The 16,306-nt window shown below is 37.6% G+C and overlaps 2 protein-coding genes across 4 annotated transcripts in view; both read left to right on the top strand.

Annotated features, from left to right (window-relative positions):
• Window positions 1-11,831, top strand: part of LOC108975866 (tyrosine-protein phosphatase 10D-like) — a 142,197-nt gene extending 130,366 nt beyond the window's left edge. The window contains exons 3-13 of one of the 3 annotated variants that reach the window (XM_018944656.1): window positions 2,831-3,109; window positions 3,509-3,556; window positions 5,731-6,403; window positions 6,462-6,886; window positions 6,964-7,395; window positions 7,455-8,542; window positions 8,697-9,003; window positions 9,264-9,946; window positions 10,019-10,277; window positions 10,345-10,473; window positions 11,521-11,831. In XM_018944656.1, coding sequence (XP_018800201.1) covers window positions 2,831-3,109; window positions 3,509-3,556; window positions 5,731-6,403; window positions 6,462-6,886; window positions 6,964-7,395; window positions 7,455-8,542; window positions 8,697-9,003; window positions 9,264-9,946; window positions 10,019-10,277; window positions 10,345-10,473; window positions 11,521-11,747 — 4,550 coding nt within the window. In that variant the 3' untranslated portion in view covers window positions 11,748-11,831. The remainder of the gene's footprint in view (window positions 1-2,830; window positions 3,110-3,508; window positions 3,557-5,730; window positions 6,404-6,461; window positions 6,887-6,963; window positions 7,396-7,454; window positions 8,543-8,696; window positions 9,004-9,263; window positions 9,947-10,018; window positions 10,278-10,344; window positions 10,474-11,520) is intronic. The other 2 variants (XM_018944655.1, XM_018944654.1) reach the window with 2 other exon arrangements.
• Window positions 11,792-15,200, top strand: LOC108975867 (tyrosine-protein phosphatase 10D-like; the record flags this gene model as incomplete). The annotated part of the gene is given in 2 exon segments (XM_018944657.1): window positions 11,792-12,786; window positions 14,194-15,200. Coding segments are annotated over 2 exon segments (1,002 nt in total). The 5' UTR covers window positions 11,792-11,816.
• Between the last annotated feature and the right edge of the window lie 1,106 nt (window positions 15,201-16,306).

Below are 16,306 nucleotides of genomic sequence, written 5' to 3' on the forward strand. Positions count from 1 at the left end.
TTTGTGTCTGTAACAAAGGCGCTGCACTCACCTACGAGTAGAGCTACTTAGCCAACGCAGCTTCAAATGCTAATTTCACACCGCGTCCGGCTTGACGCAGCAAATGAATGTACGAGTATGTATTTATACATCCAAGTGTACTTTAACAATCGAGGACCACCAGTTTACAACAACAACTGTTGTAAATTTGCTAATTTCGTAATATAGTTCAAATATTAATATATTATATAAATAATTAATATAATTAATAATTTTGTCCACAATTGAATTTATTTAAATTCTTCTTTTTATATTAAACTCCCTTTTCAATTACAAAGACATGCATTTACATATGTACATATGTACCTCTCAACAACTCTGAATTAATGTTATTTTAATGAGATGTTTATCTACGAATCCAACACCTAAGGGCACCGTCAAAGCGCCATAAACTCCATAAAAACGCTCGCAACCACCAAGAACTGACCATTGAGCACTGGAAACTTCCCTCTAAAACACTCATTAACATATACTTTATGTTTGTGAATATGTTATAAGGCTTTCAAATAGTCTAATCTCGTTTTAGTTTTGAAGAAATAGCTATATCAAATGTACTTATATATGTGCATACATATCCACCTAAGAATTCCCCATTGACAATTTCGTTGAGTAAATTACCCACGGGCATAATTTATTAGTATATACTTATTGCCACATATGTATGTATATATGTATATAATGCAATATATGTATGAATATACGTATATATCTCTATAACTGTCTTATCGTCCCACCCTCTGTTAAAAACATATATTTTTTCTCTTTATTGGCCTGTGAAGCCAACTCCGATAGTACCATCAAAGTTGTAATTATTCAAGTTGGAAATTAGAGCAAATATCTATATTTACTGACATCACTCTTTTATGATTACAAAAAATCCTTATGCATATGCATGTATATACATGTATATGTGACTGATTGTCGCTTATATCCTGCAGTTAGAATTTCAGCCATAACATGCCGGTTTTTGTACTGATTTTCCGCCAATTTTGACCTCCAATATTTGTTTTTGTCCATTTTGCTGGATGTATGACTTGACTACATACATATATACAATATTTTTTTTTTTTGCCAATACCTGTTGGAAACCATTGGTTTGTCATGAGATAAGTAAACTATTTTTACTTTTATGTGTCAAACAGTCACTAAATGCCCTTAAAACTTTTCAATTAATAAATGGCAGTTGGGAAAACTCGAGGGAGGATTTGTTCATTACAAATATTTTCTGTAACAAATGCAATATGTACATATGCATGTAAGAATGAAAGTACATGTTGGTGTGTTGAACCAGGCAAACTTTAGCACGTTGATATCACATTGGTTTGTAAGAGCGTCATATTTTAAGGACCACTGGAAATGGTGTAATGTTTGATGATAAATTTAAGTACATTACACTTGATTAATTGAGTGGTATATAAAATATTATTAAGGTATTTGTGTCTCAACGTTACAAAAATGTAAATGAACTCGAAATAAATTGACAATGAGACCAGAAGGAGAGAATGAGAAATGGATTTCCATGAGAAATTAAACACAACGCTTTCATTCTCCGATAGAAAGGCATGAACTAAAGGTTCTGTTACCGATGTTAGCTTAAACTATCTCCGAAAGTGCAGCTCTTTGCGGGATAAAATCCGGGTCAATTCCAGCGACGTGGAACCAGTGTTGTCAGAATCGAAATATAAGTATTCACCGTTCGATCAAAGGGTGAAACGGAACAAGAGCGGGCTTCTTCTGTAGAAATCCATACGCAGAAGGTAGCTTCAAGCTAAATGACTAGAACTCAGTCTTCCAAGAAGAAGACCTACGAAATATTTGGCGTAACAGAAAGCAGAAGTACATAAACCTTCTAATGGACAACCACTCAGCAATTAAGGCTCTCCGTAGCACCAAGACACACTGCGTCAGGTTATGCACGCAGGCAAGAACTGTCAGCTGGGGGCCCAGTCATACAGGGATAGAAGAAAATGAAAAGGCTAACTAGTTTTCCTGTTGGGAACACAATACCCCTAAGCTGCACCGTACCATTCAGTTTCTAGGCTTGTCTAAAGCAATGGGCTCTAAAGGAATACTTCAAGTCTTGGAACACTAGCAGCACAGGGCATACTACAAAGTTATCTTGTGGTAGTGTTGATCGTGGACAGACCAAAAAGCTTCTACTTTTAGGCAAAATGGTACTTAGTAATATTGTCTGAGTAATTAAAGAGCACATATACCTCAGATTCTTCTTCTTCTTTATTGGATTAGACACCTCTTACGCGGTTATAGCGGAGTTTACAACAGCGCGCCAATCGTTCTGCGGATACTGTGTCGAATACTCTCATAGTCGCCGCTGTCTCTTAATTCACTGAGCTTCGTCAATGTCGTCGTATATCTCGATGCCGATGCCAATGCTCGAACATTATTTTTGCGAATAGCCAGCCTATGGTTATTATGAAAATTTTCATTCAAGAAGACCATAACTATCTAGATCATATTCAAACGAGATCGTTTTAACTCTCTAATTAGCATCAAATTATTTTTTCTTGGCCCTTAAAAATAAATCAGAAAGATTGGAAGCTCAAAAAATTTCGTCATGAACTTTTTTATAATTTCTGGTATAAATATTTCACCCTGATATGAATTTGAACCATCTTATTATCACGCCTAATAAAGATGTAAGCTGCTGTAAGGAGCTGCTTTGCAACGATTTGGATAGGTCCCACAAAAAAGAAAATATCTATTATTCCACTATTAAAATATCTATTCAGTTTAAATAGACATTTAAGACATTTTCATCACTTTCTTACAGCGCCCGATCCGCCCTCGAACCTCTCCGTGCAAGTGCGCAGCGGGAAGAATGCCATCATCTCATGGTCACCGCCCACCCAAGGCAACTACACCTCCTTCCGCATCAAAGTGCTCGGCCTTTCCGGTGCTTCCAACTCATACAATCGCACATTCGTCGTGAATAACACATTCCAGCACAGCGTCAAGGAGTTGACGCCGGGCGCCACTTATCAGGTGCAGGCCTTCACCGTTTACGACAACAAGGAGTCGGTGGCATATACCAGCCGCAATTTCACAACAAGTAAGTCTCGAAGCAAAGGTGAACTGAGACCTAATAAATGCTACTACTAAATGGAATTTGGGGCGAGGGAAGGGTGTTTACTTGTAGAATTTAATAAAAAGTTTTAATTGAATGGACAAAAATGCTTTGTTGCGCTCTTGCAATTAAAGCTTTGGCACAGTTAAAAGAAAGTGGAAAGTTTTGGTGTTGGTTGCGGGGTTTTCGTTAAAGATTCTTACTAAAACTGTTATTCCTATCCTTTTATTAATATTCAATTTGGAAAAATACGATTGTGACTAAATTAGCAACAATATCTACATATAAATACATACATACATATAAACATAATAATTAAACAATGTGTTAACCTTTATGAACTCTATAATCTCTGCTAATACCTAAACATTACGCTGCTAAAAGGTAGAAGGACGCGACATAAAGAGTTGCTGGATATAAAGATTCTGCGAGGTAACAACAAACTTACGAAACATGCATCAATTTATCTATATGTATACGTAGTATGTACATATATATACATACATATGTACTGAAATGAATGTCTTATTAATCTTACTATATGGTACTAAATGCTTTCAATAAAATTTCTGTAGTTTGAACTTGTGGCTTATGCACTGTTATGCCACACTCTATATATGTATATATGTTTAACTAAAGTTGAAATATATATAAGTTGCAAAATACTGTGAAACTGCACTTTTTGATTTGAAGTTCGCCGTACAAGAATATTATGTTGTAATGTTAAGCTTTATGTTTATAAAAATTAGGTTAGTAGGAGAAAAAGCAAAGTGAGGATACAGAACAGAAATAACCGTTTGTGAAACTCCGCCTGTCTGTAAGCTGTTAGGCAAAATATCAAATTTTCGAGGGTTGCAATGATGCTTATTCTAGTTGAGTTGTAATTTCGGAACTGATTGCGTCAAAATTCAAGTTAAAAGAAGGATTCGTTCAAAAGAAGCAAACCAAAACCTTATTTAAGTGAATGCTACTAGCATTGTCGATATATTTAAAAATCACGAATTTTAATACATATCTTTATAATCGTCTTGAAATAGGCTCCTTTTGAGCCAATGCAAACATGCTTCATCAAATTTTTCATACACTCGGCCTCGGCTGCGCGCTTACAGGGTTTGTTTGGAAAGTAATAGGACTGATTATCTTCCGCACCGACTTGATTCGATAGAGGACGTTYCTAGCTAACGAACGAACGGCTGGTCAGTTGTCTCCGAGCGGCTGGATAGTCAGGACAAACATTTTCGCGCGACGTGTTTCTGTGAGTGATCTAAGGCGAAAATGGAGCGTTCGTTACAGCAGAAATTAAGCAAGTGGAAGTGTGCCAAGAAAATTTGAACATGTGTGAAAGTGACCCTTAATGTTTGAATAACGTAATCACAGGTGACGCGTCAAGTAGGCAATCCTCCGAGTGGCACACGCCGGCGTCTCCTTGCCCAAACAAGATAATAACAAGCAAATTCAAAGTGAAACGATGCTCATTGTCTTTTTTGACATCAAAATCATCATTCACCATGAATTGCTCCTTCCGGACAAACCGTAAACGTCAAATTTTACGGGAAGTTCTCAAGAGACTCAATAGATGGGTCAAGCAGGTCCAACAAGACATCGCAGCCGATTGGAAGTTGCACCACGACAAGGCCCCTTCTCACACCGCCTTTCTTGTGAACACAGCTGCCTATAACCAAGGCCAGCACCCCAACGCTTCCGCAGGCGCACTACAGCCCATTATTTTTGTTTCCTTGCCTTAAAAGGCCGATGAAAGGCAAGCATTTTGAGACGACAAAGGGGATGCAAGCAACATGTATCTCGGCTCTCAAGGCTCCGGAATAGGAGAATGCCTTCCGTGACACCGTCAATGCTTGGAAATCGCGCAGACAGCGCTGCATCGACGCAGACAGAGCTATTTTGAAAGTTTTAATTTTGGCAAAACCCAAAAAAAAACAATAAAAATTAAAAAATGTCACAACTAAGCGAAAAAACATCAAGATAAGGTAAAAAGGGGTCATAAGGTCATAAAAAAAACTGACACATACGAACACCAAACCCTTTGGGGGTTTTACTATACTGACCTAGTACCATCACCCTGACTTGGAATTTCTCACCCCTCAGACAATAATCCCAAAAATGTTCCACAGTGTTACCGAAATCGTTTCCATTACAACCAGATATCATTTAAAAATAATAAAAAATTAATCCCAAGCATTACTTTCACTATCATTTTTATATTTTTTTACTAAAAATTGTCTTGCTAAAATGTCATAACTTAAGATTTATCATTATATTAAGCATAATTGTACTATATATTTTTACTAATAATGAGCACAATATTTACTATGCATATATATTTATACATAGACTTCACTTATCAAGCATGCCGCAAATACATAGTAAATAGTTGGAATGTGTCTACAAGCCGCTCTGCTATGCTTGCTATTGTAACCGCACTTACTTGTAGTCACTTAAGACCTCATATACTATATGTATAATCTTCATATGGATTCGATATAATTTCTCACTTACTCATATTTTTATTTCCCTCATTGGCTACTCCATCCAACAACACTCGCCATATGCCACACTCGTTAAACAATCAACCAAATCGAGCACAGAGCCCAATACACCCGGCAAATTCATTGTCTGGTTCCGTAACGAGACCACACTGCTCGTGCTGTGGCAACCACCGTATCCCGCCGGCATTTACACCCATTATAAAGTATCCATTGAACCACCGGATGCGCTAGAGAGCGTGCTGTATGTGGAGAAGGAAGGCGAACCACCGGGTCCAGCGCAAGCGGCGTTCAAAGGGCTTGTGCCCGGCCGTGCTTATAATATATCGGTACAAACAATGTCTGAAGATGAAATCTCCCCACCGACCACCGCACAATATCGCACAGTACCGTTACGACCGCTAAATGTGACATTCGGTAAGGATTACATCACGTCGAACTCGTTTCGCGTGCTATGGGAAGCGCCAAAAGGCATATCGGAGTTTGACAAATATCAAGTTTCGTTGGCCGCTTCACGTCGCCAATCAACTGTTTCACGAAATAATGATCCGATTGCTTATTTCGATTTCCGCGACATCGCCGAACCGGGCAAGACATTCAATGTTATCGTGAAAACCGTTTCAGGTAAGGTGACCTCATGGCCCGCGGCTGGTGATGTCACATTGCGACCGCTGCCAGTGCGTAATTTACGTTCGTTCAATGATGACAAGACCAATACGATGCGAATCACATGGGAGCCGGATCTAGCGAGTACACAGGATGAATACCGTATAGCGTAAGCTCTTTGCAACTTGTAAAAATATTTTCAGCACTAAAAATTTCTTGATACACAGTTATCATGAACTAGAAACGTTCAACGGCGACACGAGCACCTTTACTGAAGAGCGCCCAAGTACTATACTGGAGAGTCTGCTACCCGGACGCAATTATTCGGTTTCCGTGCAGGCGGTCTCAAAGAAAATGGAATCGAATGAGACTACAATATACGTGGTGACACGTCCATCCTCCCCCATCATTGAGGATCTAAAGAGCATACGCACAGGTCTAAATATAAGCTGGAAGAGTGATGTGAACTCCAAGCAGGAGAAATATGAAGTACTCTATTCCCGCAACGGCACCTCTGAGGTGCGTACCATAGACACAAAGGACTCGCGTTTGGTCATCACCAATTTGCATGCTGGCGCCGGTTATGAGGTGAAGGTCTTTGCCGTTAGTCACGGTCTGAGAAGTGAACCGCACGCATATTTCCAAGCAGTGTGTACGTATAAGCCAAATCTAACCTAACTTATGTCAAAATATTAATGCTAATGCAATTTATTTGTGCAAAACATACAGTTTCCAATCCACCACGCAACATGTCCATCGAAACCGTACGCAGCAACTCTGTGTTAGTGCATTGGGCGCCACCTGAGAATAGTGATTTCACGGAATACTCGATGCGGTATCGCACAGAGACTAAGGAGCAATGGTTTAACTTACCCAGTGTGCGCGCCACTGAGGCGGAGATTACCGATATGACTAAAGGTGAAAAGTACACTATACAAGTTAATACTGTTAGCTTCGGTGTGGAGAGTCCCAATCCACAAGAGGTCGTTTATACCGTACCACCGAATGAGGTGTCAAACATCATACCCTTGGTGGATTCGCGCAACATTACGTTGGAATGGCCGAAGCCCGAGGGACGCGTCGAATCCTATATATTAAAGTGGTGGCCTACCGAAAATTCGAGCAAATCTCAAACCAAAACAGTATCTGAGAATAAATCGGGTAAGCGCAAGATTTAAATTTTATTATTTCTAATTTTAAACTGCTAATATTTGCAATAGATGAGTCTTCCACCGTACGTGTTTTGATTGGTGATCTGATGCCTGGTGTGCAGTACAAATTCGATATACAAACCACTTCCTACGGAATTTTCTCACGCACCACACACCTCTCCACACGCACCATGCCGCTCATACAATCGGAAGTGGTTGTTGTAAATGACAGACAAGAGGATGAACGCGACACCATAACTCTCTCGTACACACCAACACCACAGTCGTCTTCGAAATTCGACATCTACCGCTTCTCACTCGGTGATCCAGACATTAAGGACAAAGAAAAGTTGGCCAACGATACGGATCGCAAAGTCACATTCACCGGGTTAATACCGGGTCGTCTATACAATATCACTGTGTGGACGGTAAGTGGCGGCGTGTCCAGTCTACCCATACAACGTCAAGATCGTCTCTTTCCCGAACCGATAACACAATTGCATGCCACCAACATAACAGACACTGAAATCTCGCTGAAATGGGACATACCCAAGGGCGAATATAATGACTTTGATGTACAATACTTGACCGCTGACAATATACTCGCACAAAATATTACCACACGCAATGAAATCACCATCGCCGATCTACGTCCACATCGCAACTACACATTCACAGTTGTTGTGCGTTCGGGCACCGAATCTTCGGTGTTGCGTAGCAGCTCACCACTATCGGCAAGCTTCAGCACAAACGAAGCAGTACCAGGACGTGTTGAACGTTTCCACCCGATCGATGTGCAGCCCAGTGAAATTGTTTTCGAGTGGTTGCTGCCAACGAGTGAGGCCAACGGTGTCATACGCCAATTCTCCATCACGTACATGAATGTGAACAATGCCACCGAGAGGCGTATACAACAATTCGAGTCTTCCGATGTCACTGGCACCATACGCAACCTGAAGCCGGGCGAAACGTATATTTTCAAAATACAAGCGAAAACATCGGTTGGCTATGGACCGGAACGCGAGTATAAGCAAACGATGCCCATTTTGGCACCGCCACGCCCAGCCACACAAGTGGTGCCCACCGAAGTGTATCGCAGCTCGCAAACAATACAGATACGGTTCCGTAAAAACTATTTCTCCGACCAAAATGGGCCGGTAAGTCAAATTAGTATGGATATTGAGCCGTTTTAGAGTTTACAAAGGAAATAATTTAGTTAAAGAAACCACAATAAAAGCTATAAACTTTATTATCCTTGGATGATGTAGATATTAAAGTATCATTAACACCATTTTTCATTGTTATTTCAAGGTTCGCTGGTATACCATCATTGTCGCCGAAGATGACGCTAAAAATGCTTCAGGTCTAGAGATGCCAAGCTGGCATGACGTGCAATCGTATAGTGTATGGCTGCCATATCAGGCAATCGATCCGTATTATCCCTTTGAAAATCGTTCGGTAGAGGACTTCACTATCGGCACAGAAAATTGTGATAACCGAAAGTTAGGTTACTGCAATGGACCGTTAAAATCGGGCACTACATATCGAGTGAAAGTCCGGGCCTTCACAGCGCCTGACAAATTCACGGACACAGCCTACAGCTTTCCCATACAAACAGGTGAGTGAGGAGTGATTGAATGGTCAAAAATTTTAAGTTACTTTATATTATATAGTGTAAACATAACAAAATATTTTTTATTGTAAAATTTTAAATTCGCTTTACTCTATATTATGTCTTACACAAAAATCTTTGTAAAGATCTACTAATTTCGCCTGGTAAGTATTTGAGTGTTATACCCGCAAATAATACCATTTTTTAGTACTCACTTAAAAAATTTATAACCCACTTACTACAACTTCATTTTCCACACAAAACAGATCAAGATAACACTTCGTTGATCGTCGCCATCACCGTGCCACTAACCATAATCTTCGTGCTGCTCATCACTTTATTCGTTTTTAAGCGTCGTCGCAACAGTTGCCGCAAGGCTACCAAAAACTCGCGTGCCAACGATAACATGTCGCTGCCCGATAGTGTAATCGAGCAGAATCGTCCAATACTGATCAAGAATTTCGCCGAACACTATCGTCTCATGTCGGCCGATTCAGATTTCCGTTTCAGTGAGGAATTCGAAGAGCTGAAGCATGTGGGTCGTGATCAGTCGTGCACATTTGCTGACCTACCTTGCAATCGTCCTAAAAATCGTTTCACCAACATTTTGCCCTACGATCATTCGCGCTTCAAACTGCAACCTGTCGATGATGATGAGGGCTCCGATTATATAAATGCCAACTATGTGCCGGGTCATAATTCGCCTCGTGAATTCATTGTGACACAAGGTCCGCTGCATTCGACACGCGATGATTTCTGGCGTATGTGTTGGGAGAGTAATTCTCGTGCCATTGTGATGTTGACGCGCTGCTTCGAGAAGGGCCGTGAGAAATGTGATCAATATTGGCCAAATGATACGGTGCCCGTCTTCTATGGCGACATCAAAGTGCAAATATTGAATGACAGTCACTATGCGGACTGGGTAATGACGGAGTTCATGCTGTGCAGGGTATATTTTTTTTGTAATTAAATATAGGCAACGCATTTTGCATTACATATTTGTCTTTTTTAACGCAAACAGGGCAGCGAACAGCGCATTATGCGTCACTTCCATTTCACCACATGGCCGGACTTTGGTGTGCCAAATCCACCGCAGACGTTGGTTCGCTTCGTGCGCGCTTTCCGCGATCGTATCGGCTCCGAGCAACGTCCAATCGTCGTGCATTGCAGTGCTGGCGTGGGCCGCTCCGGCACATTTATAACGCTGGATCGCATTCTGCAACAGATAAAAACTTCGGATTTTGTCGATATTTTCGGCATTGTCTTTGCCATGCGTAAAGGTATTTGAATTCTGAGCTATATATTTGGTTGTTAGGTTGTTGCTAAGCCTGTTTTCTGTTTTTTTAGAACGCGTTTGGATGGTGCAAACCGAACAGCAGTACATCTGCATTCATCAGTGTTTGCTGGCTGTGCTTGAGGGTAAAGAGAACATTGTAGGTCCAGCGAGAGAAATTCACGATAATGAGGGTTACGAAGGTGAGTTCTTCCTTCCTTATTTATTGGATTTTTCTGTAATTTAAACTAATCAGCTTTAAAATGTTAATATTTATTTTTGGTTTTGGAGTTGTTTTTGGCGAAAAATGTTAAAGTTTTCAGATCAAATGAGTTAAAGAGTATTACATAGACTGATTTCTGCTTTCCGTTTAAATGAACCTTTCAAAGTTGGACTTACTTAGCTATTATACAATTCATAGTCATTCATAAAATTCCGTGTTCCTCAAGCTTCAAGCCTACATTAAAGACTATGAATGGTTCTACCCGAAATTGAGAAGAGATTTGTGGGAAAAATTCTTCTGATTTTTAGCTATCAATCTGAAATTTTGCACATGTCCTTTTTTACCTAAAAGTCTGCTCATTTGTCGGAATCATCGATATCGGGCCACTATAGCATATAGATGTCATACGAATTGTTGGATCAAAATTTCATTCTTGTATGGGAAACTTTTTTATTTTTCAAGATATCCTCACAAAATTTGGCACAGATTTTCAAGGCTACGATGCAAGCTCCAAGCAAATTGTTCCGATCAGACCACTATAGCATATACATACGTTGCTGTCATTCAAACTGATCGACATTACAACCTTTTTTGCTATAAAAAAAATGCACCTGTGGAATGTATTATAGCTTCAGTGAAGCCGAGGTTAACGTTTCCCTTGATGCAATAATTACAAAAAAAATTAGATCGTCACACTATATCGTAGAAAGGATCACTTTCACATTTTTCGCCAATTTTTTCACTAACAAATTTTGTAAACACTTATTTTTGACGTCAAACTTTTGCTCCAAGAAGCTAAGGAGGTGTTGGGTTATTCGCTGTAACTAACAAAAAAATACGAAAATTTCTTCTCTTTTACAACTGCGATACGTGGAACACAAACCAAACGTTAAACACCCCTTCCAACCATGAAATCGCATACATTTATCTAAAAACTCACACACTCACACACATGTGCTACATGAACACACACACAAATGCTTTCATTTAACTGCACACTTCATTGGTCATAATGATGACACTGCAGAGCAACAACAACAGCTGGATGAGAACGGCGAAGTGATTGCAACTATTGAAGGACATGATTTGCAGCCGGAAGAGGCGGAGGAGATCGATAATGAGAACGCCGCTATCATACATGACGATCAACAGCCATTAACCGGTTTCGGCGGCGCGGCACACAGCGCCTCAATGACATCGTCCTTCAATGGTGGTGCTCATATGTACACCGATAGCAACGCAGTGGACAGATGACATTCGATTAGCCAAAACGATAACAACAACTCCGTGGTTATCGTTTTGGTGGATAACAAACCCAGCTCGATGATCTGTAAAGAGGGTGCCATCGATGTGATCAGCATCGGCGGCAATGTGGTGCACAACAGCAATACGCTCGGTGGTAGTGTTGCGGGAAATCATCATAATACAAACGGTGGCAACAACTCAATGAACGGCCACCATACGCTGCAACACAGACGCAAGTCACAGCTGATCACATTCAGCGCGTCATCCTGTGATATTAAGAACAGTCTCAGCCATGAGATTATACTGGTCAATAGCAATTGTGGCAACAGTGCGAACAATGGTGTCAGCGTTGGCGTTGGTGGTGCTGGTCACGCGCCACGTGGCAGCATAATCGGCAGTATTAGTAATAGTAGCGCTGTTGTCATCGGCAATGGCAGCTCGGGTAGTGGTGGTAATGCGCGTCTTAGCTTTGCCGAGGAGGATATAATGATTGTGACCAATGGCAGTGTTGGTGGCGGCGGTGGTGGTGGCTCAGCTTCAGTTTCCGGCGGCTCGGGTAGTGGTGGCTCCGGTTCGGGTAATGATGGTGACCTCGACGATGATGTCTTCCGACGCCGTTCACTCGATGTCGACGAGGATGATGAAGATGAAGATGTGGAGGAGGACGACGATGGCCTATTCGATGATGTCTATGGCACGCACATTGATGTGCCACATAATGCCAACGACGACAGTGGTGGCGGCAGCTATGAGGATTCACATGCCATGCACAGCTCGTTGGCGGGCAGTAATCGCAATAGTTTGGAAAAGGACGATGATGACATCGAGGCGGATGTGATCAGCACAGATGTCAGCTGCTATGATCAGTTGTTGGGCACAAGTTGTAATACGCGCAATGATGAGGACGAAATAGCGACACTGGTTGGTGAAGGCGATAGCTATACGAAACTCTGTAAAACCGGTGTTAAGGGCACAACTACATTGAATGGTGTTGGTAGTGGTGGTGTTGGGGAGAACGGTGGCATCATATACGCCAATCCGTTTTTGGGTTTGTAGCATATTTAATTAAATCAGTTGTTTTTGTATTTTTTACTAAAGTTTGTTTGTTGTTGTATATGTAGATTTGTAAATGCCTTTTTGATTAATTTTTAGCTTCTTTATTTGATTTATTTTTTGTAACTTAAGATTGCATATTATAAAAAAAATTAAAATAACCTTCTTTATAAAAAAAAATTTTTTGTACTTTTGCGTAATTAGATTAGTAGAATGAACTCATTGATAATGGAAGAGAATATAAAAAAAATAAGAGGAAAATAATCTGGGGGTCGGGAGGTGCTTTAATAAAAAGATCCACAACTTTTGGGTTAAATAAAAATAGCATTTTTTCAACAATTTTTTCTCATATAAAAGGGGTCTAGTGACCCCTCTGAAAACATATGCTCCCATGTTTGCAGGATAACTCCTTAGAGGATCATCTAAAATGGAAAAAATCGTGCTTTAATTGAAACCCTAAGTTAGAAAAGGGAAAAACACTGAAAATTGGATTTTTGGCAGACATTTTTACAAAAAAAAAATTTAATTTCCCGACATTTTTTTTTTTCAAATAGTTGTAATCGAAAAAAATCCTTTATCCAAGTCTTTGAGAATTGTATCTCAAAGATTTATGTAAAATTTTATGAAGATCGGCTAAGTGGTTCTGGACTTCGACTTCAAAAATACAGTTTCGAGAAAAACGCGTTTAAAGACGGCGCACTTAGCCTAGCTAGCCTTGAGCGCACAAATTCTCAATGCTGTATATCCGAAACTATTTCTCGGATCAACTTGAAAATTTAGGACAATGCTCTAGAGATGTTGTAGAGTTTAATAAGACGATAACAAAATTTGATTTTTTAAACCCGTAAAGAAAGTAACCTCTTAACTTAGAAAACCTCGTACAATGGCCTACAACCAGAAAAGAAAAACTGACAAAACGGCGGCTTTAAAAAAATTGAATTTACACTAAGTTTTACGACTGCCAAAATTCGATTTTTGAAAAAAAGAATCGATTTGTTCAAAATTTCCCACTTGTGCTTCTTAACACACAATACAAAAAATTTTATAAATATAGGTTAGGTTCAGTTTAGTTAAACAAGTTACTGGTTTCTTTAATAAAATAATAATATTGCAAAATATGTGTAGCCTAATGTAAAGTATTTTAAAATGCTAAATTTGTGTTTATAACTTTGCTATTATTATTTAAAAAAAAATGTATATACATATGTATTTAGAAGTAGTTGCATTGTGAATACCCCTGATTGGCAAATTTTAATTAAAGAATTTGTTTTTTTAATTCCCAACTAACATTTATTAAAAAAAATGTCCGCATGCTTAACTGTAATAACCAAAAAAAAATTTTTTTAACAAATATTTCGACAAATGTATAATATTTTTAAATGCTCTCATTTCTCCCTTACAGATGACGAAGGCATCGCGGAGTCGGGAATGTAAAAAATACTAACTACAGTCAAATTAAATACTTTAAACTATTTTTAGAGCTGAACAAATGAAAATATGACGCTTTACGACCTAGCAAACTAACGGTCACACACACCGTTAGAGACTCGAATGTGGCAGAGCAACTCAAAGTGAATGGATATAAATATTGTGAAATAAGTTAGAAGCATACTAATTTACATAAAAGATAAACATACACACATATAAATATATATATATATATATATACAATATATAGGGAATAGAGGGACAACAGTTAAAGTACTCGTACTGCTAAGAATTACAAAAACAACAAAACAATGATGGAACATTGTGACAGTAAACGTAAAAGAAGAATCTCGCCAACAAAGGAACAAATATTTAAAAAATATTTATACTTAAAAAACAAGAACAACAACTTAATTAAATAATTAATTTTTTTTACATCAAATGTATAATATAATAAATACTAAACAATAATGCTATACCTATACATATATTATGCATAATTAAGTGTGCAATTAAAACTAACAAAACATTGCATTTTGGCTAAATGAATGTAGCGATAGCAAACGGATCATTGGCGGCAACAAACGAATTTTAGATTTTTTTCGTTTTTTTTTTAAAGCACTTTTTTAAACCACAATCACTGTTTAGCAGCAATTTGTTTATAATTCGAAGTTTTTCGTTAATTAATTTTAATAAAATTTTTTAAATTGATTTTAATTTTTTTTAACTTTAACTTTAATTTTTTAAATTAATTTTAATTTTTTTAATTAATTTTAATTTTTTTCATAGCACACAAATGTGAAGTATTAATTGCATTTTATTAATTTTAATATTTTTTTTGTGTTTGCATGCCTAAAAATGTTTGTACACGCGCAATATTGAGCTATTAACTCATGTGGCAAATTTATAAATATGTATGTATATGTAAAAGCTTGTAATGGTATATGTAAATCTTCTTATTGTATGAAAGTTAGGCAATATGTATTTTACATACAATTTTTTTGTTTAATGTATTGTATGTATATTTAAAAGTTTTGTAAATGTATTTGTAAAAAATGAAGTAAACAAAACTAAATATTTTCAAAAAGAGCCAAGAACAAGTTACAATAGATTTATATTTTATGTTGACGTTAATTTAAATTTATCAAACTCTAATTTTTTTAACAATGTGCAGTGTGTTAAATATGAAAATTTATGTTTTCCATTGTAAACAAACCGAAATAAAATATGGACCACGAAATTTATAATTTGTTTTTAATTTTTTATATTCGTACAAACTTGAATTTTTAAGGTAATTTGTTATATTTAAATTGCAATATTTTTCGCTTCAACAAATCTTTATTATTATTAATTCTAACTTATTAAAAATATGTTATTTTTCATGTTGAACTTTTTACTAACTTTTATTTTATCATATTTAGTTATATTTATAATATACTTTTTTTTAATAATTTTTTTACAATAAAGCGTTATGTTTTTAATTAGCTGTATCACCTGAAATGGAAAATCACGTAACATCACTTTTTATAAGTTTACAGGCAAAGAAAAAACGTTTTAATTGATATCGCTATGGTATTGAAACAAAATTTCAGTTTCGGTTATAAAATGGTTGAATGTGGTTATATTTAACAGCAATAGCAGAAAATTTTATGGTACATAATATGTATAATATACATATGTAATATGATGTAGAGAATCCTAAGTATTAAAAACTCAATTTCGATTCTTTTTAAGATACGTTGTTTTGTATTTTAGGTGACGATATGAAGCCTCATAGCTTAAGGAGTTATATCCACTTGTAAAGTTGATAAAAAAAATTTTTTTTTCGCCTATATAATAAGAGAATATGAAACTATGCTCCGACTTTGGAAAGTTGGATAAAAACCAAAACATTTTCAACTTAGCTTCCAAAACTTTAAAAGCTTTCACAGCCAATGAAGAAAATTTCTCGGCTACACTTGGTTCGTTCGCCTCAAACACGACCTTCGTAATTATTTTTGTCAGCTAGTGAGCGAAGTAAATTTCTATAATAATTTCGATGTTTTAAGACACTGTTGTATAAAATAATTTTTTTTTTTTTTTTTTTT

Source organism: Bactrocera latifrons, unplaced genomic scaffold (assembly GCF_001853355.1).
Source record: "Bactrocera latifrons isolate USDA-ARS-PBARC rearing strain unplaced genomic scaffold, ASM185335v1 scaffold_7, whole genome shotgun sequence".
Lineage (NCBI taxonomy): Eukaryota > Metazoa > Arthropoda > Insecta > Diptera > Tephritidae > Bactrocera > Bactrocera latifrons.